This window comes from Salvelinus sp. IW2-2015, linkage group LG3 (assembly GCF_002910315.2).
Source record: "Salvelinus sp. IW2-2015 linkage group LG3, ASM291031v2, whole genome shotgun sequence".
Taxonomy (NCBI): Eukaryota; Metazoa; Chordata; class Actinopteri; order Salmoniformes; family Salmonidae; genus Salvelinus; species Salvelinus sp. IW2-2015.
The window spans coordinates 13,663,626-13,688,037 of record NC_036840.1 but is presented as its reverse complement, the minus strand read 5'-3'; the positions used below and the strand labels follow the sequence as shown (position 1 = coordinate 13,688,037).

The 24,412-nt window shown below is 40.9% G+C and overlaps 1 protein-coding gene across 2 annotated transcripts in view; it reads right to left on the bottom strand.

The window, feature by feature from the left end:
- Nucleotides 1-8,387, bottom strand: part of LOC111951260 (GRAM domain-containing protein 4) — a 67,752-nt gene extending 59,365 nt beyond the window's left edge. For both annotated transcript variants that reach the window (XM_023969303.1, XM_023969310.1), the window contains exons 1-2: nt 8,054-8,387; nt 3,663-3,879 (exon numbers count right to left, since the gene is read on the bottom strand). In XM_023969303.1, coding sequence (XP_023825071.1) covers nt 3,663-3,879; nt 8,054-8,157 — 321 coding nt within the window. In that variant the 5' untranslated portion in view covers nt 8,158-8,387. The remainder of the gene's footprint in view (nt 1-3,662; nt 3,880-8,053) is intronic.
- Between the last annotated feature and the right edge of the window lie 16,025 nt (nt 8,388-24,412).

The window sequence follows — 24,412 nt, the reverse complement described above, 5'->3', positions numbered from 1 at the left end:
CAAACGTCACTCGCTCTGAGACTTGGAGTAGTTGTTTCCCTTGCTCTGCATGGGTAACACTGCTTCGAGGGTGGCTGTTGTCGATGTGTTCCTGTTCGAGCATAGGTAGGCGAGGAGAGGGATGGAAGCTATACTGTTACACTGGCAATACTAAAGTGCCTATACGAACATCCAATAGTCAAAGGTTATGAAATACAAATCGTATAGAGAGAAAAATAGTCCTATAATTCCTATAATAACTACAACCTAAACTTCTTACCTGGGAATATTGAAGACTCATGTTAAAGGAACCACCAGCTTTCATATGTTCTCATGTTCTGAGCAAGGAACTTAACGTTAGCTTTCTTACATGGCACTATTGCACTTTTACTTTCTTCTCCAACACTTTTTTTGCATTATTAAACCAAATTGAACATGTTCATATTTATTTGAGGCTAAATTTATTTTATTGATGTATTATATTAAGTTAAAAAAAGTGTTCATTCAGTATTGTTGTAATTGTCATTATTACAACAACCAAAAAATATTAATAAATAAAAATATTTTATTTTTTATAATATATATTATATATACAGTGGGAGACAAGTATTTGATACACTGCTGATTTTGCAGGTTTTCCTACTTACAAAGCATGTAGAGGTCTGTCATTTTTATCATAGGTACACTTCAACTGTGAGAGACGGAATCTAAAACAAAAATCCAGAAATCACATTGTATGATTTTAAGTAATTAATTTGCATTTTATTGCATGACATAAGTATTTGATACATCAGAAAAGCAGAACTGAATATTTGGTACAGAAACCTTTTGTTTGCAATTACAGAGATCATACGTTTCCTGTAGTTCTTGACCAGGTTTGCACACTGCAGCATTGATTTTGGCCCACTCCCAACAAGACCTTCTCCAGATCCTTCAGGTTTCGGGGCTGTCGCTGGCAATACGGACTTTTAGCTCCTCCAAAGATTTCTATTGGGTTCAGGTCTGGAGACTGGCTGGCCACTCCAGGACCTTGAGATGCTTCTACGAAGCAATCCTTAGTTGCTCTGGCTGTGTGTTTCAGGTCGTTGCAATGCTGGAAGACCCAGCCACGACCATCTTCAATGCTCTTACTGAGGGAAAGGTTGTTTTGGCCAAGATCTCGCGATACATGGCCCCATCCATCCCCCCTTCAATACGGTGCAGTAGTCCTGTCGTTGCAGAAAAGTCCCCAAAGAATGATGTTTCCACCTCCATGCTTCACGGTGGGATGGTGTTCTTGGGTTGTACTCATCCTTCTTCTTCCTCCAAACACGGCGAGTGGAGTTTAGCCAAAAAGCTCTATTTTTGTCTCATCAGACCACATGACCTTCTTCCATTCCTCCTCTGGATCATCCAGATGGTCATTGACAAACTTCAGACGGGCCTGGAATGCGCTGGCTGAGCAGGGGGACCATGCGTGCTCTGCAGGATTTTAATCCATGACGGCGTAGTGTGTTACTAATGGTTTTTTGAGACTGTGGTCCCAGCTCTCTTCAGGCATTGACCAGGTCCTGCCGTGTGTTCTGGGCTGATCCCTCACCTTCCTCATGATCATTGATGCCCCACGACGTGAGATCTTGCATGGAGCCCCAGACGAGGGTGATTGACCGTCATCTTGAACTTCTTCCATTTTCTAATATCTGCGCCAACAGTTATTGCTCTTCTACCAAGCTGCTTGCTATTGTCCTGTAGCCCATCCCAGCCTTGTGCAGGTCTACAATTTTATCCCTGATGTCCTTACACAGCTCTCTGGTCTTGGCCATTGTGGAGAGGTTGGAGTCTGTTTGATTGAGTGTGTGGACAGGTGTTTTTATACAGGTAACGAGTTCAAACAGGTGCAGTTAATACAGGTAATGAGTGGAGAACAGGAGGACTTCTTAAAGAAAAACTAACAGGTCTGTGAGAGCTGGAATTCTTACTGGTTGGTAGGTTATCAAATACTTATGTCATGCAATAAAATGCAAATTAATTACTTAAAAATCATACACTGTGATTTTCTGGATTTTTGTTTAGATTCCGTCTCTCACAGTTGAAGTGTACCTATGATAAAAATTACAGACCTGTACATGCTTTGTAAGTAGGAAAACCTGCAAAATCGGCAGTGTATCAAATACTTGTTCTCCCACTGTATATATATATATATTTTTTTTTTTTTTTTTTTTCAAATTGGCCGTTTAATCGTTTCGGCTTTTTTTGGTCTCCAATAATCGTTATCGGTGTTGAAATCATAATCGGTCGACCTCTACAATGTACAGTATTATAACAGCCAATATGGGCTTTAGCAGGACAATATACCTTTACCAACACCTCTTGTATTTTGATACTTGTGGATGGGGCCTCCCAGTGACACAGGGTCTAAGTCACCGCATCGCATTGCAAAAAAGTTGCTACAGAATACTCGTGCCGCCCCCACCGGGAGACCCATGAGGCGGCTTTTGGTTTTAATTTTAGAATCCTCCAATCTCTATATGTAACTATTGGCGGAGAGTCACGTCATATTTTTCGATATACTGTAAGCGACATGAGTCTCACTAGTGTTGAGTAATGTGCTGTTTAAAGTGGTGTAGGTCTTATTTAAAGAGCATATTGAAGTTAGAAGCAATAGGATTTGAAGCAATAGCCTACAACTATTTTACCACCGTTTCGCATTGCTCTGAGACAAGCATGGGGACTAGCATTAATGGTACCAGGCACTTAAGTAACGTGCCATAGAATTCAGCGGCACCACGCAAGCTGTGCTGCAATACGCTGCMACTTTTAAAAGGACGAATCACTGTACGTAAATGTCATATTTCATAATTTTTTWAAATTGGAAAACATTTCTACAAACCTGTTTTTKCTTTGTCATTATGGGGAATTATGTAGATTTGAGGRAAAAAAATATTTAATCAATTCTAGAATAAGGCTGTAACAAAATGTGGAAGAAGTCAAGGGGTCTGAATACTTACCGAATGCACTGTGTAGTCTGTGACCAGATTTCAGTTTACATTTAACCCATCTGAACAGTAGGCTACTGTTCCCTTGATGTGCCATAGGCCTTTTTGAAGTCCTTTTGTAAAGCGCCTCACAAATCATCACACAACATAGGCACTGCTATCATCCTCTATTAACACTTCATCAAATCATTACATTTCTGGCCCTCACTTCTCTTTATTTTTAACTTTCCATTTTGCAGCTTTTCTCTTATTGAATTTTTTTTTAAACGCAGACATTGTCCTTTTTGCCTCAGTGTATCGAAGTTAACTTTTTCTGCCCATTCCCAAGAGCTTGGCAATTGGTGTGTAGGCTGTCACGCGTAAAGTTAAGCCTAAGATTTAGGGCCTACACACTAATTCCATAACGTAAAAATGATGTAGGAAAAAAACTCTAAYGTAGCCTATAGATCTAAATTGCACAAGAAAAATACATAATTAAAAAAAATTGTTTTCTGTTTATTCAACCCGACCGCCACCCACCTGCCCTTCATCCACACAATATTTCATGACCCGTTGGGAAACACTGACGTAGAGTTTTTCCAGACCACCTGATACGGACTATAACTATGGCCCAGAGTTTTTCCTGGTCGGGTCCCGTTGAAAGGAAAAACTTCTGTCCCTGCTCATGGTCTCATTTGAGTCAAAGAACACAGCTGAATGAATACTTACAGGGTCTCCTAGTTCTTCCGTGTCTTGTGACTTGAGTGAAGGCTTCGTCCTCAGCAGGATGTCATCGCTACATTCATTGTCGGATCCGTTGGGGGACTCTGCTAGATCCAGGAAGTCGTCTCGCTTCTGACCTCTGAACCTGATTTTGTCCAGCCGCTTTAGCATGTTCAACACCCCTCTCGTCGGTGGCTTTACCTTAGCATGGTGTACAGCAATTCTGAAAAGACAAAACAGAAGGGTCAAAGGATCGCCTTTGAAAAGCAGTGAAAATTAAAGGGTGGGACAAATTTCTTTGCATCAGAAGTTGTTTTTTATAAATAAGTACCTAAACACTACAGAACACAGATGCACAAGTTAAGACAATTGTTGAGTGTGGCCAATACAAGCCTTTAAAAAAATAAATAAGATGCATAAATAGACACCATACAGACGCACTAAAATATAGGCCTGCCAGGAGCCACAGTATCCTAATAATGTAACAGATCACTCCATTTAAGATATCATCTCTGCCCCAGTATCCAGTTAAAGACTATCACCTTTCATCATTGTGTTTGTCGTCTCTGACTCAGACAGCCTACTGACAGAGACTACGTCCCAAATGGTGCCCTATTCCCTATATAGTGCACTTTTGACCAGAGCTCTATAGGCCCTGCTCAAAAGTAGTGAGCTATGAAGGGAATAGGGTGCCATTTGGAACACAACCATATAGATCTAGCGGTAGATCCATCGAAGGCTCATCAGTGTTTGAGTCATCAGCCATCATCCAGGGCCATATCTCTTACTGCTTAGGAAATTATCACAACGAGGCGTGGAGCGAGATGGAGACAAGAGGCGATCACCCTCTCACTTCAAACACTGTCACCAAAAATATATGACTTAACGACTTGATTAATGTGAATCCTTTTGACCTAGATCTACMATCCCCTGCGTATTTATTTAGGCAGTGAAGCTAAAACGTTTAATTTGGCTCTATAGCCTACTCCAGTATTTTGAACTTGAGATCAAATGTTTTATATGAGGCAACAGCAAAGAATGTCATTTTATTTTAGGGTATTTTCATACATATCTGTTCTACCATTTAGAAATAAAAGCACTTTATGCATCTAGTCCCCCCATTTGAAGGGGTCATAATATCAAAACATGCTAATCTCTCAACATTACCAATAACGGGAGAAGTTAACATTTTTATGCCTCCAACTTTCTCACTCTGTATCTAGTCCCCCCCCATTTGAAGGTATCATACATATTTTGGACAACTTCACTTAGTGGATTACATTTTGTCAAAAGTTTAGTATTTTGTCCCATACTCCTAGCACGCAATGATTACATCAAGCATGTGACTCTACAAACTTGGATGCATTTGCAGTTTGTTTTGGTTCGGATTATGTTGTGCCCAATAGAAATGAATGGTAAATAACGTAGAGACCGCTTATGCCTGGAGCCGGCCCCGCACACACACCTCCTGGGCTGTATTGAGGGGGGTGGTAAGGGGCTAGTGCAAACTTGGTCAGTGACACAATAGCTCACTCGCTCAAGGGATCCTGCCCCAAGGGATCCTTCACTCTAATGTAAAATGCTGGGCATCTGAGCAGACCAACAGGTGACACTATTAGAGCAGATCAACAGGGATGACACACATTGAGGCACAGGGCTTTATATAGGACAGTTCAGGCCATTTTCTGGCCAGGGGATTCTGATCCGGCTCTCAAGGTGGGCATCATCTAAGCTTGTTGTGTCCTCATGTGCATCTCTAGAAGTCCTCTGCTCACCTCTATGGTCAGTGTGTCACTAAGTCCCTGCTAATGATGCTCAAGGTAGAAGTTACCCCTAACCACAGATCTAGAATCAGATTACCTTTGCCCTAATCCTAACCATGACCATTTAGGTTGATTAACCGCTGACATTAGATCAGTCCTTAGGTAACATTCTCTCATCAGATAATGACCCCATAGCCCAGAGCTCACCACCATCAGCTTAGCTTAGTGAAGCATCTAGACAGTTGCAGGAGCAAGGTGAGGTGAGAGGGTACCATAGGGTAAAGCTGTAATGTTGTTCAGAGAAGAGTGAGTTTTTCTTCAATGGGATATACCTAGAGAGATCTTAAGTACTGCGTAATCATACTCACAGTCAAACATATACAAATTTAGACGAAACAGACTCAAGACACTCACCCACACCTTAAATATTCAGGCGAATTGACACACAGTACTCGTGACTGCACATCAGTGTATACTCCTATGAGAGCCATTGCAATGGCAGCCATGAGCGTTGTCATGTCTCACTTCAATGAGATTACCACCTCTGATGTGAATCTACTGAATAAAAGAGAAGCGGCCACAGAGACTTGACTTAGCTCCGCTCCCCTCATTGCCTAGTGTGTTTGATTCAGCACTTTCTGAGAAGAGAACAGMATTCTAGGAACTGGATAGTCAATGGCATCGTTTAGTAGTGATGGAAGGCCCCACACTTGCATAGAAAATAGGACATTGTTGAATTAAACAAAGACATTAATCAGACATTGTTAGGTTTAGGGTGAGAGATACATGGACAGATATTTCTGAGAATAATACAAACTAAAAACTCCCACCCGGAACCCCCTCCTGAAACCCCCATTGGCAAGTGCTTAACACCTCTCACACCCACCTGTAGGCATCACATTTATTTTATGCACAGTCACCTCACAGGTTTTGTTTCACATGAAATACAACAAACCCCCTGTCAATGTTATTCCTGGTTGCAGACCCACTGAACCTGWGGTCTAGATGTGATTGTTCATTCAGAGACTGAATTCTGAATGAATGTCAACGTTAGGCTAAATGTTTAAATGTTTTAGTAAAGGAGTTGAGTGTTTGGTCATTTTTATTACAAATTAAGTGGAATAGGGACAAAAACAACCCAATTTCAACAATTCTTATTATTTAGAAAATATAAAATAATATTGCTATAGTTTATCTGAGGACACCAGAAAGCGATTTGTGCTTATTTCCTGGCCATGGGACTTTTGTCTGAATGGTCAAATCWGATTTTTTTTTACCCTTGTGGTTTTTAGACTTATTTGGCATTTCTTGTTGCTTACTACCTACTCTATCACAGTGACAATAACATGTGGTAGCCAATTAGCTTGTTAATGGTTTCCAAACAAATTAATATATGTGATAACAAGCTAACGTTAGGTAGCTGTATAGCTTTCTAACTAAGTTGACTGCCTTGACTTGCCAAAATTGACTTGTTTTTAAAGTTGGATGATCTTATCCTTTGAGGCTTTAAACGTGTTCTTACTGGGAAACATCCATGGCAGGCATTGTTTTCACCTTAGCTCACTACATAACTTCTGAGTGATAGGAAGCCTGAGCACCAACACCAATCAGCCTACACCACTGTACACACACTTGTCATTATTATGACAACTAGCGTAGCCATGTCAGCAAATAACTGCCGTCTGAACACACACAAATCCAATTAGGTCACTTGTCTATGGACAGTCAGTGTTACAAAACGGATTTGAAAAAYAMAAMTGATATGGGCAATAAGGCCTTCATTGTGTACAAGGCTTTATTGATTTATCCCAGTTGCAGCCAACAGTATTTTTCAGTGACAACATGTTTCTGGCGGCCTTCTGTTACAGACAGGTGTTTGGGGCATGCTAGATGGCTAATTAGCACAGGTGGTCCATGTCTTCTGTAAGCACATACTGTAACATGGAGATATGGCCATGTGGGAACACTAACCCCAACCCTATAAAAAGGTGTGTATCAATTTAACATTGTTTCTTTAAATATTTTTTTTCTGATATGAAAGAGAAGGTCCTTCCAAAACCGTACAGCAAGCGAGGCATGTTAATGTTCAGACAGAGCGTCGGGGTTCTTAACAAACCTTCCCCTTACAGAAGACGCCTTCGTCCAATTACTTGTGTAATGGAACTGAGTTATGATCAAAGGCTAACGCACTGAGAGCTGTCATAGCTTCGCAGCAAACAAAAATAAAACAGCTGATAAGATGAGCCTAAAACACGGTGATAATTGACGGAGTACGAAGGACCAGTGTTGTATGGCTTCACTGTACCCGCGACGATTTGTAACAATGCGCGTGAGCAACAGTAGGTGTTGGCCCGTTGTGACAACGTAACAAGTCCGTTATGTTCGTCTTCGCTTCATTATTGAAACTATGGCGATGCAACGTTCATTTGTAATACTTTCATTTACTTGTAGTTCCTATTTCTCAATTAAAATTGTAAATGACAGGCTACGCACAGTAGCCCTTGCGCTCTATTAAATACATGAATTACCCAACTAAAAGCCAGACGTTTACATAAACACCACACGCAAAGACTTGAGCTAGGCTACTTTACATTATATTATTTATAACTTTAAAAAAAATAAGTTTCTTCTTACCCAGCCCGTAAATCGTAGCAAAGTTTCATTAACACTGAGAATTGCCTTTGAATGTATCCAGTAGCGTCCACCTGCTCAGATCCGCTAAGCCACAAGCTGTTCATTGAGCCTCAGCCCCGCCATCGCAATCCGCTCTTTTGTAAACCAAAGAAACGATTTTACATCCCGCTGCAGCCTTGATTAGTTTTGCAGGAATGCCAGTTCCCCCCGAGAGATAATAGTATAGGCGATCTCCATCAGTACCGTTTGAAACCAGTCACTCTCTCTCTTAATTCCATAGCACTCGCAAGCCAGACCAGGGAATTCCGTAAATGTCAGCAGACTTTCTTTCTTAAAGGGGCCGTTAATGGAGTTTCAAAGTTATCAACAAGCCTTCCCTTTCTGTTATTGTACCGCCCACTCTGTATTCGTCTGCCTTCATAATGCCCATCAGCATCCTCTGTTGGATGACAATATTATAACAATGTAGGCCTACCAACAGTATTGCATGTGCAGTTGATTTCATATATTGTTCGACAGTTCTTTCATGTAATACAGGTGATAAATAAATAATACATACATTGAATGAATTGTCATTTGCACATAAACATTTATATATAAAACAGCAATGAAACAATGTTTTAATGAAATAACCAAACAGTTGCCAAGTGTTTTTGAAATACAAACCTTTGCATGTTTCCACTCAGATTAGCAGTGCAGAAATCTAAACTTCCATCATCTACAGAAATGAGCTCCAAAACAATGTACAGTTGTGGCCAAAAGTTGAGAATGACACAAATATTAATTTCCACAAAGTTTGCTGCTTCAGTGTCTTTAGATATTTTTGTCAGATGTTACTATGGAATACTGAAGTATAATTACAAGCATTTCATAAGGCTTTTATTGACAATTACATGAAGTTGATGCAAAGAGTCAATATTTGCAGTGTTGACCCTTCTTTTTCAAGACCTCTGCAATCTGCCCTGGCATGCTGTCAATTAACTTCTGGGCCACATCCTGACTGATGGCAGCCCATTCTTGCATAATCAATGCTTGGAGTTTGTCAGAATTTGTGGGTTTTTGTTTGCCTCTTGAGGATTGACCACAAGTTCTCAATGGGATTAAGGCCTGGGGAGTTCTGGCCATAGACCCAAAATATCGATGTTTTGTTCCCCGAACCACTTAGTTATCATTTTTGCCTTATGGCAAGGTGCTCCATCATGCTGGAAAAGGCATTGTTCGTCACCAAACTGTTCCTGGATGGTTGAGAGAAGTTGCTCTCGGAGGATGTGTTGGTACCATTCTTTATTCATGGCTGTGGTCTTAGGCAAAATTGTGAGAATTGGCTTCTCAACCCTTGGCTGAGAAGCAACCCCACACATGAATGGTCTCAGGATGCTTTACTGTTGGCATGACACAGGACTGATGGTAGCGCTCACCTTGTCTTCTCCGGACAAGCTTTTTGATGATCCGATAAATGTTTGATTTAGTTGCAATCTTACTGGCAGCAATATCCTTGCCTGTGAAGCCCTTTTTGTGCAAAGCAATGAGGACGGCACGTKTTTCCTTGCAGGTAACAATGGTTGACYGAGGAAGAACAACGATTCCAAGCACCACCCTCCTTTTGAAGCTTCCAGTCTGTTATTCGAACTCAATCAGCATGACAGAGTGATCTCCAGCCTTGTCCTCGTCAACACTCACACCTGTGTTAACGAGAGAATCACTGACATGATGTCAGCTGGTCCTTTTGTGGCAGGGCTGAAATGCAGTGGAAATGTTTTTTGGGGGATTCAGTTCATTTGCGTGCCAAAGAGGGACTTTGCAATTAATTGCAATTCATCTGATCACTCTTCACAATATTCTGGAGTATATGCAAATTGCCATCATACAAACTGAGGCAGCAGACTTTGTGAAAATTAATATTTGTGTCATTCTCAAAACTTTTGGCCACGACTGTATAGTCCGTTTGTCCTGTTATGCAGTTGTCGCAAAAACTATTGTAGACTAGTCTACATGCATTTGACACCATACAATGGTCTTCTCTATACTCTCCAGCAGCTGATAGTCTGATACTGCTGTTGTGCCATCCTGGTCAGGGAATGACCCCTGACCCTTACAATACCTCTCACTGGAATGGCTGTCTGAATAAAGTGAACTCTGCCCCCCGTGAAACCTAATGATGAGATTAAACACTGGGATGGAATCATAGAACAATGTGTCTGTCTGTTGTGAGTCTGTTGTGAGACAAGGTCTGTGACTCAGTGATAAGACTGTTGATACACTACATGGCCAAAAGTACACTATGACCAAAAGTATGTGGACACCTGCTCGTCAAACATCTCATTCCAAAATCACGAGCATTAATATGGAGTTGGTCCCCACTTTGCTGCTATAACAGCCTCCACTCTTCTGGGAAGGCTTTTCACTAGATGTTGGAACATTGCTGCAGGGACTTGCTTCCATTCAGCCACAAGAGCATTAGTGAGGTCGGACACTGATGTTGAGCGATTAGGCCTGGCTTGCAGTCGGCGTTCCAATTCATCTCAAAGGTGTTCGATGGGGTTGAGGTCAGGGCTCTGTGCAAGCCAGTCAAGTTCTTCCACACCGACCTCAACAAACAATTTCTGTATTGACCTCGCTTTGTGCACGGGGGGCATTGTCATGCTGAAACAGGAAAGGGCCTTTTCCAAACTGTTGCCACAAAGTTGGAAGCACAGAATCGTCTAGAATGTAATTGTATGCTGTAGCGTTAAGATTTCCCTTCACTGGAACTAAGGGGYCTAGCCCAAACCATGACAAAGAGCCCCAGATCATTATTCCTCATCACCAAACTACAGTTGGCACTATGCATTGGGGCAGGTAGCATTCTCCTGGCATCTGCCAAACCCAGATTCGTCCGTTGGATTGCCAGATGGTGAAGTGCAGAGAACGCATTTCCACTGCTCCAGAGTCTAATGGCGGCGAGCTACACACCACTCCAGCCGATGTTTGACATTGCGCATGGTGATCTTTGGCTTGTGGCCAGCTGCTCGGCCATCGACACCATTTCATGAAGCTCCCAACGAACAGTTCTTGTGCTGACTCGGCGATCCCATTCTGTGAGCTTCTGTGGCCTACCACTACCACTGAGCCGTTGTTGCTCCTATACCTTTTCCCTTCACAGTAACAGCACTCACAGTTGACCGGGGCAGCTCTAGCAGGGCAGAAATTTGACGAACTGACTTGTTGGAAAGGTGGCATCTTATGACAGTGCCACGTTGAAAGTCACTGAGCTCTTCAGTAAGGCYATTCTACTGCCAATGTTTGTCTATGGCGATCGCATGGCTGTGCACTTGATTTTATACACCTGTCAGCAACGGGTGTGGCTGAAATAGCTGAATTCACTAATTTGAAGGGGTGTCCACATACTTTTGTATATATAGTGTACACCCCTTCAGTAGGCCTATAGACTGACACTGGGGCACATTCAGCAGGATGCAATGTTTTGGAACGTTCAGATTGTTCTACATAGCATATTACTAACATGCCTCTCTGACATGTATACTGAACAAAGATATAAACGCAACATGCAAGAATTTCAAATTTTTTACTGAGTTCCAGATCATATAAGGAAATCAGTCAATTGAAATAAATAAATTAGGCCCTAATCTATGGATTTCACATGACTGGGCAGGGACGCAGCCTTTGGTGGGCCTGGGAGGACATAGGCCCACCCACTGGGGAGCCAGGCTCAGCCCAGTTTTTCCCCCAAAAAATCCACAAAAGGGCTTTATTACAGACAGAAATATGTGGAGGTCCTGGGCTGGCGTGGTTACGCGTGGTCTGCGGTTGTAAGGCCAGTTGGACATACTGACAAATTCTCTAAAACGCTTTTGGAGGTGGCTTATGGTGGAGAAATGAACATTAAATTCTCTGGCAGCAGTTCTGGTGAACATTCCTGCAGTCAGCATGCCAATTACACGCTCCCTTAAAACTTGAGACATCTGTAACATTGTGCTGTGTGACAAAACTGCACATTTTAGAGTGGCCTTTTATTGTCCCCAGCACAAGATGTACCTGTGTAATGATCATGCTGTTTAATCAGCTTCTTGATTTACCACACCTGTCAGGTGGATAGATTATCTTGGCAAAGGATAACAAATTTGTGCATAACATTTGGGAGAAATAAGCTTTTTGTGCATATGGAACATTTCTGGGATCTTTTATTTCAGCTAATATAACATGGGACCAACACTTTTCATGTTGCGTTTATATTTTTGTTCAGTATAGAATAAGGAATCACATCAGCCCTATTCATGGCATATCTATCTGCAACGTTCGACAATGTTTGTCTACTGAACGTGGCCCTGGTTTGAGTCAGCCAAGTGGACCAAGAAATGTGTTGGCCCAGTCTAAAACCAGCCTCCTTCTGTCACTTGTCTGTCCTGTAAACCTAGATCTGAGAATGGAGGGCTAGGTGGAGCTGCTGTAATATTAATGATATGGCTWACATCCATCCGATCCTTTCAGACCAACAAAGTGTCTAGGAGAAGAGGGTTTGATTTCAGACTGTGCGGAAGTCTGTTCTCCACCTCTCTCTCACTTCCTACCCTCTCTCTCTCTCTCCTTCTCACTCTCTCCCTCTCTTTTAATGTTCTCCACTAGGTGGTGGTCACATAACAAACATGAAACAGATGGACCCCACTAAAATGTCACTGAGCCATTAGTCATTGCACTGTATGAGCCAAGCAAACACTGCTTTGCATTACAAGCATCATACAGTATAACCAATCATATAAAATGCCAAGTCATCCTCTCAAAACACTATCTTATATTGTTAAGTAATACAGCAGTATGCAAGATTAAGTGGAAAATTCAGATCAAGACTTAAAGACTTCAATCACCACTGTGCATATGAATTGTGTTACGTAAGTCCGCTGAGACCATGTTTTAGGTTAATTCAATTACCGTCTTACGAAATTGTAATACATTTTATTTGACACAGTATCATGACAACATAAAATCCTGATCCCAAATTTCTCATTGGACATGTTACAATAGCAGCATGTATGTTTTGTGGAAACTAAATGATTTTATACCATGGTTTTACAGTATGTAATCCCTACTCTATTTCTGGCCTAAACACAGCCATCACTCTAGCCTCTCTCTCTCGATGTCCCATATCAGAGCTGTGGGGCTGAAGCGCCCAAATCCTCCCTCCATGTTATAAATAAAAGTCCTAATCCCAATTGAGYRTTTTCTAGAGCACATTGCACATGTTTTCTTCTTATGCAATCACAACTACCACACTTTGAGTCAATTACAGAACAGCTTGGAGGGGTTGGTGCTGCTTTAATGATGTAAACACACAATTGTATGAGGGGAAATGAGATTAGACATTTTGTAAGAAATAGAAAGGAGATCAAATAGGAATTGATATACAAGTCTGTGATGGAAAAAGTGACATTTATTTTCAATTGTTTTTTTAATTGAATTTTTATTCACTTTCTGAAATTAYGGACCTAAACTTAAAGTGATCCCAGTGGTTGATAATTATATTTGATATATTGATATCCTATTTCTATATAAGATGAGTTTACATTCATTTTTCACATTGTGAATTTTACAAAAATTCTAATGAATTGTGTGTTTGGTGTAGGCTTACCTTGGCCTGACATTTTTTGTATTACACACCTGGCTAAAATATTACTGTAGCTCTGTTGGAATAACTTTTATAGATAACTTTGACACCTTCTGGAAACAGACGATGCTCTACAGGAATGACGGAGTGCATCCAAATCCTCTTGACTCCTTGACTCCATCCACGCATTTTAAGGCTGCATTGAGACAATGATTTAGCAGATCAGATAATCCCTAGCACTGTCGCTGAGTTGTCTTAATGCTGCAGCAAATGTACATTATCCCAGGGGCATTGGCAGTCACAATGTAAGTAACCTAATTTATGTCCCTCTAACACCCCTAAATGCCTCTGTTGATCCTACAGCTGTTGTATACAGTAATCATGTGCCTATGAACCAGAGTTATACTGTAAGCACTGAGGCGGTGTCCACTGTATGCAGCTCACCCTGCAACATGAGCTCAAACATAAATAACATTGTCATGTCTACTTCTGATAAGCTTCCCGGTAAAGCAATAAAAACAATCAARAGTCCCAGAAAAGTGCWAAAAATWGCCCACATTAACATATGTAGCTTAAGAAACAAGGTTTATGAAATCAACAACTTGCTAGTAAGAGATGACATTCATATACTGACTATCTCTGAAACTCACTTAGACAATACACTATATATACAAACGTATGTGGACACCCCTTCAAATTAGTGGATTTGGCTATTTCAGCCACACCCGTTGCTGACAGGTGCATAAAATCGATCACACAGCCGTGCAATCTCCATAGACAAACATTGGCAGTAGAATGGCCTTATTGCCACCTTTCCAACGAAATTCTACCCTGCTACAGCTGCCCCAGTCAACTGTAAGTGTGACAGGTTAAAGGAAATACTAATAGCCTGTTATACATTAAAAAGTATTAGTAAATTCATAGTATGTGAGGATCTTAAAACATCTAAGGTTAAGAAGATCATGCATTCAGTATTAGTTGATAGATTGATAACATTTATATAATTCTGTTAAAATCCGTCAAGCATACAAAGGGTACGAATTGTGAGAGGAATGTGTAAACGTTATGTTGATTACTTTATGTTGTCGTGGATAAAAGTGTTAATCTGTGATCTACTAAATGCTCTTAATCTATGAGCCTGAGATCGATTKCTCTGGTCTCCACTCAARTTCACGGAGAATTCGCGGTCTTTTTCTCATTGCACTAAACGTTCCATGAGTAAACATTCCGTATCACGCTCTCGTGATTCTTTCTACCCTTTTTCAGGGGTGTAACATAAGTGCTGTTATTGTGAAGTGGAAACATCCTAGGCCCAACAACAGCTCAGCTGCGAAGTGGTAGGCCACACAAGCTCACAGAACAGAACCGCTGAGTGCTGAAGCACATAGCGCGTAAAAATTGTCTGTCCTGTTACAACACTCGCTACCGAGTTCCAWACTGCCTCTGGAAGCAACGCCAGCACAAGAACTGTTTGTCTGGCGCTTCATGAAATTGGTTTCCATGGCCGAGCAGCCACACACAAGCCTAAGATCACCATGCCATGCATCGGCTGGAGTGGTGTAAAGCTCGCCACCATTGTTCTCTGGAGTGATGAATCACACTTCACCATCTGGAAGTACRACAGACAAATCTGGTTTTGGTGAATGCCAGGAGAACGCTACCTGCCCAAATGCATGGTGCCAACTGGAAGGTTTAGTGGAGGAGGAATAATGGTCTGGGGCTCTTTTTCATGGTTCGGGCTATGCCCCTTAGTTCCAGTGAAGGGAAATCTTAACGCTACAGCATACAATGATATTCTAGATGATTCTGTGCTTCCTGCTTTGTGGCAACAGTTTGGAGAAGGCCCTTTCCTGTTTCAGCATGACAATGCCCCCATCCACAAAGTGAGGTCAATACAGAAATAGTTTGTTGAGATTGGTGTGGAAGAACTTGACTGGCCTGCACAGAGCCCTGACCTCAACCACATCAAACACCTTTGGGATGAATTGGAATGCCGGTTGCGAGGCAGGCCTAATTGTCCAACAGTGCCCGACCTCACTAATGCTCTTATGGACTCCATATTAATGCCCATGATTTTCAAATGAGAGTGCAGGTGTCCACATACTATGGTAATCTAGTGTAACTGCCTTAATGTTGCTGGACCCCAGGAAGAGTAGGGGATCCTTAATAAATACATTGTAAGATGTCAAGAGGCTGGTGTGCAGAGATGGTTGAGTTTAGAGCAGGGGTGTCTAACTCCGGGGGCCGCATTCGGTATTCAACGGGGTCGAACCAGCTTCCCCCTGAAGCTAGGACAGCAGAGTCCCTGCCTATCTTCTGAAAACACCTGAAATCCTACCTCTTCAAAGAGTATCTTAAATATTACTCCCCCCCAAAAAAAATTATAATAACCAACACAGTTGCACTGACTGTTTATTTTAATTTCGGTGATTATTAGAGAGCTGGATACAGTGAAGAAGCTGTATAAATGCAGGTCCATTCTAGACAGTTTCGATTTGGTGTTAGTCATTTTTATGTATTTTTTTTACTCAAACCACCTGGGGGCCAGATTTGGTCCTCCTCGCGTATGTTTGACACCCCTCGCTTAGAGGCAGAGGAAATGAAAGGAGAAAGAGGTGGCTTTTTAAAATTTTAGTGACACTAAGTGGGCTCCCAAGTGGCACAGCGGTCTAAGGCACTGCATCACAGTGCTAGAGGCGTCACTACAGACCCTGGTTTGATCCTGGACTGTATCACAACCGGCCGTGACTGGGAGTCCCATAGGGCGGGGCACAATTGGCCCAGCGTCGTTAGGGTTTGGCTGGGGTAGGCCTTCATTGTAAATAAGAATTTCTTCTTAACTGACTTGCCAGTTAAATTAAAAAGTGTGCTTGTKTGTAGTCTAGACTACACACACACCAGAGAAAATCCTAAGAGGGAGTCCTTAGTCCAGATTTAATACAATTAGAGCATACGAAGAGGTATTCAATCAGGACCCATCAGCCCTGGTATCCACTGTGGCAGGGCAGGCGAGATTAATGTATCTACAATATAATATACCTGTTGTGATACTATTTTACAACCAATAGATGGCGGTGTAGGATTCTTTTCATGGACTTTTTTGAGCCAACAAATAGGACAGTTTTCTGAAGTCTGTGTATCTGCTGTATGGCACTTTCTTCCAGTGGTGCCAACATGGACACGCCCACAGGAAAAGGAATTATTAAAGTGATAGCCATGCCTGAGAGACACTCAGGTGAGGCAGAGATATTTTAGAGAGGAAAGGTCAGTGCCAGACTTCTGAGTCGGCTAAAGTGTCTCCACATAACCCCCAACGATACACACTGAGTGTGATTATACAGTGACAATATGATTCTGAAGAGCATGAAATAAAAGGAATATTGGCTGATTATTTGTTGGTCCGAGACGAACACTCTTCATTTGTTTTTAAACACAGTTTAGAGAGCACAGCATCTTGAGGTTTTAAAGCTATCGGTCTCAGGTGCCCCCAAGACTACCTCTATCCCTAACACCCCATTACTACCTGTACGCATCCTCCTCACTGTCTGTGTCCCACACCAGCTCTGTCACCTGAGGTAGAGCCTGTTGTCACTGGGCTGACTGACGTCCCGTGACCCGGCCGCCAGTAACCCGAACCACACATATACCCTTTTAATTTTAATTGTATTTATTTTTTATATATATATATATATTGGTAATAATGACAATAACAACAATACTGAATGAACAATGAACCCTTTTATTTTAACTTAATATAATACATAAATAAAATATATTTGGTCTCAACTAAATAATGAAACATGTTCAATTTGGTTTAAATAATGCAAAAACACAGTGGAGAAGAAAGTAAAAGTGCAATATGTGCCATTTAAAAAAGCTAACGTTTAAGTTCCTTACTCAGAACATGAGAACATATGAAAGCTGGTGGTTCAATATTCCCAGTTATGACGTTTTAGGTTGTAGTTACTATAGGAATTATGACGCATCAACTATTTCTCTCTATACCATTTGTATTTCATATACCTTTGACTATTGGATGTTCTTATAGGCACTTTAGTATTGCCAGCCTAATCTCGGGAGTTGATAGGCTTGAAGTCATAAACAGCGCTGTGCTTCAAGCATTGCTAAGAGCTGCTCACAAACGCAGTAAAGTGCTCTTTGAATGAATGCTTACGAGCCTGCTGCTGCCTACCACCGCTCAGTCAGACTGCTCTATCAAATCATAGACTTAATTATRAATAACAAACAGAAATAGGAGCCTTTGGTCATTAATATGGTCAAATTCGGAAACTATCATTTAAAAAACGTTTATTCTTTCAGTGAAATACGGAACCATTCTGTATTTTGTCAAACGGGTGGCAACCCTAGTCTAAATATTGCTGTTACATTGCACAACCTTCAATGTTATGTCATAATTGTGTAAAATTCTGGCAAATTAATTACGGTCTTTGTTAGGAAGAAACAGTTCGCAACTAGCCAGGTGGCCCAAACTGTTGCATATATCCTGACTCTGCTTGCACTGAGCAAGAGAAGTGACACAATTTCCCTAGTTAATATTTCCTGCTAACATGCATTTATTTGAACTAAATATGTCGTTTAAAAAAAAATATACTTCTGTGTATTGATTTTAAGAAAGGCRTTGATGTTTATCGTTAGGTACATTTGTGCAGCGAACGTGCTTTTTTCGCGAATGCGCTTTTGTTAAATCACCCGTTTGGCAAAGTTGAAGTAGGCTGTTAAATGAACAGGCACCACATTGATTATATGCAACGCAGGACAAGCTAGTTAACCTAGTAATATCATCAACCATGTGTAGTTAACTTGTGATTATGTGAAGATTGATTGTTTTTTATAAGATAAATGTAATGCTAGTTAGCAACTTACCTTGGCTCATTGCAGCCGCAAGGTCCTTTTGACGCTGCACTCGCGTAACAGGTGGTCAGCCAGCCACGCAGTTTCCTCATGGATTGCAATGTAATCGGCCATAATCGGCCTCCAAAAAGGCAGATTACCGATTAATCATTAGACCTCTAGTTGACAGTAACCTTGATGTCAGCATCCATGTTTCTCCTGTCTGTTCACTAGTACATTTTCTCTGGCGTCAGCTCTTTTTCCAGCTTTGACACAAGGACGGAAGAGACCATTTATAATCGAACAGGTTACCTTCAGAAAGTATTCACACTCCCTTCACTTTTTCCACATTTTGTTGTATTACAAAGTGGGATTAAAATTGATTTCATTGTCATTTTTTCTCATCAATCTACACAAAATACTTTTATTTTTTATTAATGGGAAATAAACACTAATACTGTATATCTTGATGAGATAAGTATTCAACCCCCTGAATCAATACATGTTAGAATCACCTTTGGCAGCAATTACAGCTGTGAGTCTTTCTGGGTAAGTCTCTATTACACAAGTGGATTGTACAATATTTGACCATTATTCTTTTAAAAATTCTTTAAGCTCTGTCAGGTTGGTTGTTGATCATTGCTAGCCAGCCATTTTCAAGTCTTGCCATAGATTTTCAAGCCAATTCAAGTCAAAACGGTTATTAAGTCACTCAGGAACATTCAATGTCATCTTGGTAAGCAACTCCAGTGTACTGTAGATTTGGCCTTGGGTTTTAGGTAATTGTCCTGCTGAGCTGAAAGGTGAATTTGTCTCCCATTGTCTGTCGGAAAGCAGACTGAACCACGTTTTCCTCWAGGATTTCGCCTGTTCTTAGCTCTATTCCATTTATTTTATCCTAAATAACTCCCTAGTCCTTGCTGATGACAACCATACCCTTAACATGGCCCTTGAATGTTTTGGTAAACCTACTGGAGAGCTCTTCTTTGTCTACACCCATTCAGTATCGTTCACATCCTCTTAAGCCTTAGCCACACCCACCTCTTTAAGAATTCGCATGTGAGGCCAGGTAGCTAAACAGAGTAAGGTAGTGTTGTAAACAACAAAAGATTTCAAGAGTAAAAGTGGTGATAGTAGCAAAAATACACTTTATCTAGTCAAATAAATTGCCGTTATCAACACCAACTAGGTTYAATGTTAGCTAGCTAGCTAACATTAGGCTATCACTAGCAATGCAAATGGTTTCGGAAATATTAATAATATTACCACACAGATCATACTAGCCAGCTAGCCAACAGTACGCTTAAACTTGCAATGAAAACAACTTTACAAGCATACCCATAACATGATGCGGCCACCACCATGCTTGAAAATATGAAGACTGGCAGGTACTCAGTGATGTGTTGTGTTGGATTTGCTCTGAACATAATGCTTTGTATTCAGGACAAAAAGTTAATTTCTTTGCCCAGAATCACTGAGTGCCTTATTGCAAACATGATGCATGTTTTGGAATATTTTTTATTCTATACAAGCTTCCTTCTGTCAGGTGCATTTGTTAAATGCCTCCAGTGTGTCTGAGTGCGCTCTGGGTCATTCGTAAATTCAGACCGGTGTCAGAAAGCACACTGGATTCTCTGGCTGAGGAAAAAGGTTGATCTGAGTGTTCTGGCCTTACAATGGCAGTCAAGCACCCAAGCTAACTGGCTAATTGACACATTTCATTTGTTAAACTCTATAGATGTTGTAAGGCTCTACACTTTCAGTGTAAAGTCGTTAACTGGGCTGTACTTGGAGGTTATCAATCTTCAGTAGTGGTTAGAAGACAGAACCTTAATCTATATGTCAGTAGGGGCTGAATGGACCTTTTAGTAGGGGTCATTTGAAATGCCAATATACATGATTTCAGATGTTTATTCTCTATTCCAATGCTGCTCAAAGGGAGATCACTCACCTGGTGGATTKTTTATGTCTTGTCAGAGGTACGAGCACTGGAGAATATATGTAACCAAGTTGCTTTAAAGTAGAGAGTATTCACAAGAACCAGTCTGGTTATTTTGTTGACATTTCCTGGTTGAACAAGATTTGATTTTATATGTGGACTAACAATTCAAATGTACAGTTGAAGTCGGATGTTTACATACACTTAGGTTGGAGTCATTAAATCTTGTTTTCCAACCACTCCACAAATTTCTTGTTAACAAACTAAAGTTTTGGCAACTCGGTTAGGACATCTACTGTGTGCATGACACAAGTAATTATTCCAACAATTGTTTACAGACAGATTATTTCACTGTATCACAATTCCAGTGGGAAAATCAAAAGAAATCAGCCAAGACCTCAGAAAAAATATTGTGGACCTCCACAAGTATGGTTCATCCTTGGGAGCAATTTCCAAATGCCTGAAGGTACCACGTTCATCTGTACAAACAATAGTACGCAAGTATAAACACCATGGGACCACACAGCTGTCATACCCCTCAGGAAGGAGATGTGTTCCGTCTCTTAGAGTTGATCGTACTTTGGTGCGAAAAGTGCAAATCAATCCCAGAACAACAGCAAGGACCTTGTGAAGATGCTGGAGGAAGCAGGTACAAAAGTATCTATATCCACAGTAAAACGAGTCCTGTATCGACATAACCTGAAAGGCTGCTCAGCAAGGAAGAAGCCACTGCTCCAAAACCGCCATAAAAAACCAGTGTGACAGTACTGGCCAGGGTGGCAGCATCATGTTGTGGGCATGCTTTGCTGCAGGAGGCACCACTTTTGTGAAGTGGTGCACTTCACAAAATAGATGGCATCACGAGGGAGGAAAATTGTGGATATATTGAAGCAACATCTCAAGACATCAGTCAGGAAGTTAAAGCTTGGTCGCAAATGGGTCTTCCAAATGGACAATGACCCCAAGCAGACTTCCAAAGTTGTGGCAAAATGGCTYAAGGACTTCAAAGTCAAGGTATTGGAGTGGCCATCACAAAGCCCTGACCTCAATCCTATGTAAAAGTTGTGGGCAGAACTGAAAAAGTGTGTGCGAGCAAGGAGGCCTACGAACCTGACTCAGTTACACCAGCTCTTTCAGGAGGAATGGGACAAAATTCAGCCAACTTGTTTGACCCAAGTTAAAACTTCTTTGGGATAGGGGACAGTATTTCCACGTCCGGATGAAAAGCGTGCCCAAAGTAAACTGCCTGCTACTCAGGCCCAGAAGCTAGGATATGCATATTATTAGTAGATTTGGATAGAAAACACTCTGAAGTTTCTAAAACTGTTTGAATGATGTCTGTGAGTATAACAAAATCTGAGTTCTGTAGTTTTTCAAGTGATTGCCTATTCAATATCAAGTGTAAATGGGGTCAATTGCACTTCCTAAGGCTTCCACTAGATGTCAACAGTCTTTAGAACCTTGTTTGATGCTTCTACTGTGAATAATGAGGGAAGGAGAGCTCTTTGAGTCGGGTGTCTGGCACGAGCTGAACATGCACGCTCACGTGAGTGACCTGCTTTCCATTGCATTTCTGAAGACAAAGGAATTCTCCGGTTGAAACATTATTGAAGATTTATGTTAAAAACATCCTAAAGATTGATTATATACATCGTTTGCCATGTTTCTACGAACTTTAATGGAACTGTTTTGACTTTTCGTATCTGTGCGTCATGAATGTGGATTACTGGCCTGAACGCGCGAACAAAATGAAGGTATTTGGAAATAAATGATGGACTATATCGAACAAAACAAACATTTATGGTGGAACTGGGATTCCTGGGAGTGCATTCCGATGAAGATCATCATAGGTAAGTAAATTTTTATATCGCTATTTCTGACTTTTGTTGACTCCACAACTTGGCGGGTAACTGTATGGCTTGTTTTGGTGGCTGAGCGCTGTACTCAGATTATCGCATGGTGTGCTTTCGCCGTAAAGCTTTTTTGAAATCTGACACAGCGGTTGCATTAAGGACAAGTTTATCTTTAAACAATTTAAAGGCAATGCTACCAAATACTAATTGAGTGTATCTAAACTTCTGACCCACTGGGAATGTGATGAAATAAATAAAAGCTGAAATAAATAATTCTCTCTACCATTATTCTTAAAGTAAAGTGTTGATCCTAACTGACCTAAGACAGTGAATTTTTACTAGTGTCAGGAATTGTGAAAAACTGAGTTTAAATGTATTTGGCTAAGGTGTATGTAAACTTCCACGCCACAGCAGGAAAATTACCTCCAGATAAAAAGGTGAAGACTTCTTGATGTGGTCTTTATACAGGCCAATTTCACCATTGAATGTTGATGATAAAGTATTTCTAAAATATTCCTTTGTGTTTGTGTACCGGTTTCATCAGAGGAAAAGAGTAATTTGGCCATGGCCAGAGCTGAACTGATGCTCATGGGAGAGAAGCAGATGTTCTTACTGGAGTTGGATTGGCCAAGTGTGTGAAGAAAGTCCAAGGCAAACGCTGTGTTTGAGCTTCCAGTGGTGGAAAAAGTACCCAATTGTCATACTTGAGTAAAAGTATAGATACCTTAATAGAAAGTTACTCAAGTAAGTCACCCAGTAAAATACTACTTCATTAAATGTCCAAAAATATTTGGTTCTAAATAAACTTAAGTATCAAAAGTAAATGTAATTGCTCATCTAAAAGTAGATTTCATTATTTCAAGCAAAGCAGATGGCACTATTTTCTTGTTTTTAAAATGTATGGATAGCCAGGGGCACACTCCAACACTCATTTACAAAATATGCGCTTGTGTTTAGTGAGTTTGCCAGACCAGAGGCTGAAGGGATGACCTTGTGTTGTCTTGATAAATATGTGAATTGGACCATTTTCCTGTCCTGCTAAGCACTTTTGGGTGTCAGGTAAAATGTATGTAGTAAAAAGTACATTATTTTCTTTAGGAATGTAGTGAAGTAAAAGTTGTCAAAAATATAAATAGTAAAGTACAGATACCCCCAAAAACGACTTAAGTAGTACTTTAAGTATTTTTACTTAAGTACTTTACACCACTGTGCGCTACTGACAGTGGTCATGGCTGACTGGTGGTCCTACAAAGAATGAGTGCAAATAGTCTGGGTAGCCATTTGACCAGATGTTCAGGAGTCTTATGGCTTGGGGGTAGAAGCTGTTTAGAAGCCTCGTGGACCTAGACTTGGCCACTCCGGTACCGATTGCCGTGCGTAGCAGAGAGAACAGTCTATGACTAGGGTGGCTTGGGTCTTTAACAATTTTTAGGTCCTTCCTCTGACAACGCCTGGTATAGAGGTCCTGGATGGCAGGAAGCTTGGCCCCAGTGATGTACAAGGCCGATAGGACTACCCCCCTGCACATTCGATGGGCGCGTTCCTCTGCCTGGCGTTGCTGAACCATTCCAAATATTACAACGCCCGGATTGGTATTTTACGTTTCAGTTGACCACATACACTACCGTTCAAAAGCTTGGGGTCACTTAGAAATGTCCTTGTTTTCTAAAGAAAAGCAAAAAAAAATGTCCATTAGAATAACATAACATTTATCAGAAATACAGTGTAGACATTGTTAATGTTGTAAATGACTATTGTAGCTGGAAACGGCTGGTTTAAAAATAAAAAAATAATAAAAATGCAATATCTACATAGGCGTACAGAGGCCCATTATCAGCAGCCATCACTCCTGTGTTCCAATGGCACGTTGTGTTAGCTAATCCAAGTTTATAATTTTAACARGCTAATTGATCATTAGAAAAACATTTTGCAATTATGTTAGCACAGCTGAAAACTGTTATCCTGATTAAAGAAGCAATAAACCTGGCCTTCTTTAGACAAATTAAATATCTGGAGCATCAGCATTTGTGGGTTCGATTACAGGCCAGAAACAAAGCCCTTTCTTCTGAAACTCATCAACTATTCTTGTTCTGAGAAGTGAAGGCTATTCCATACAA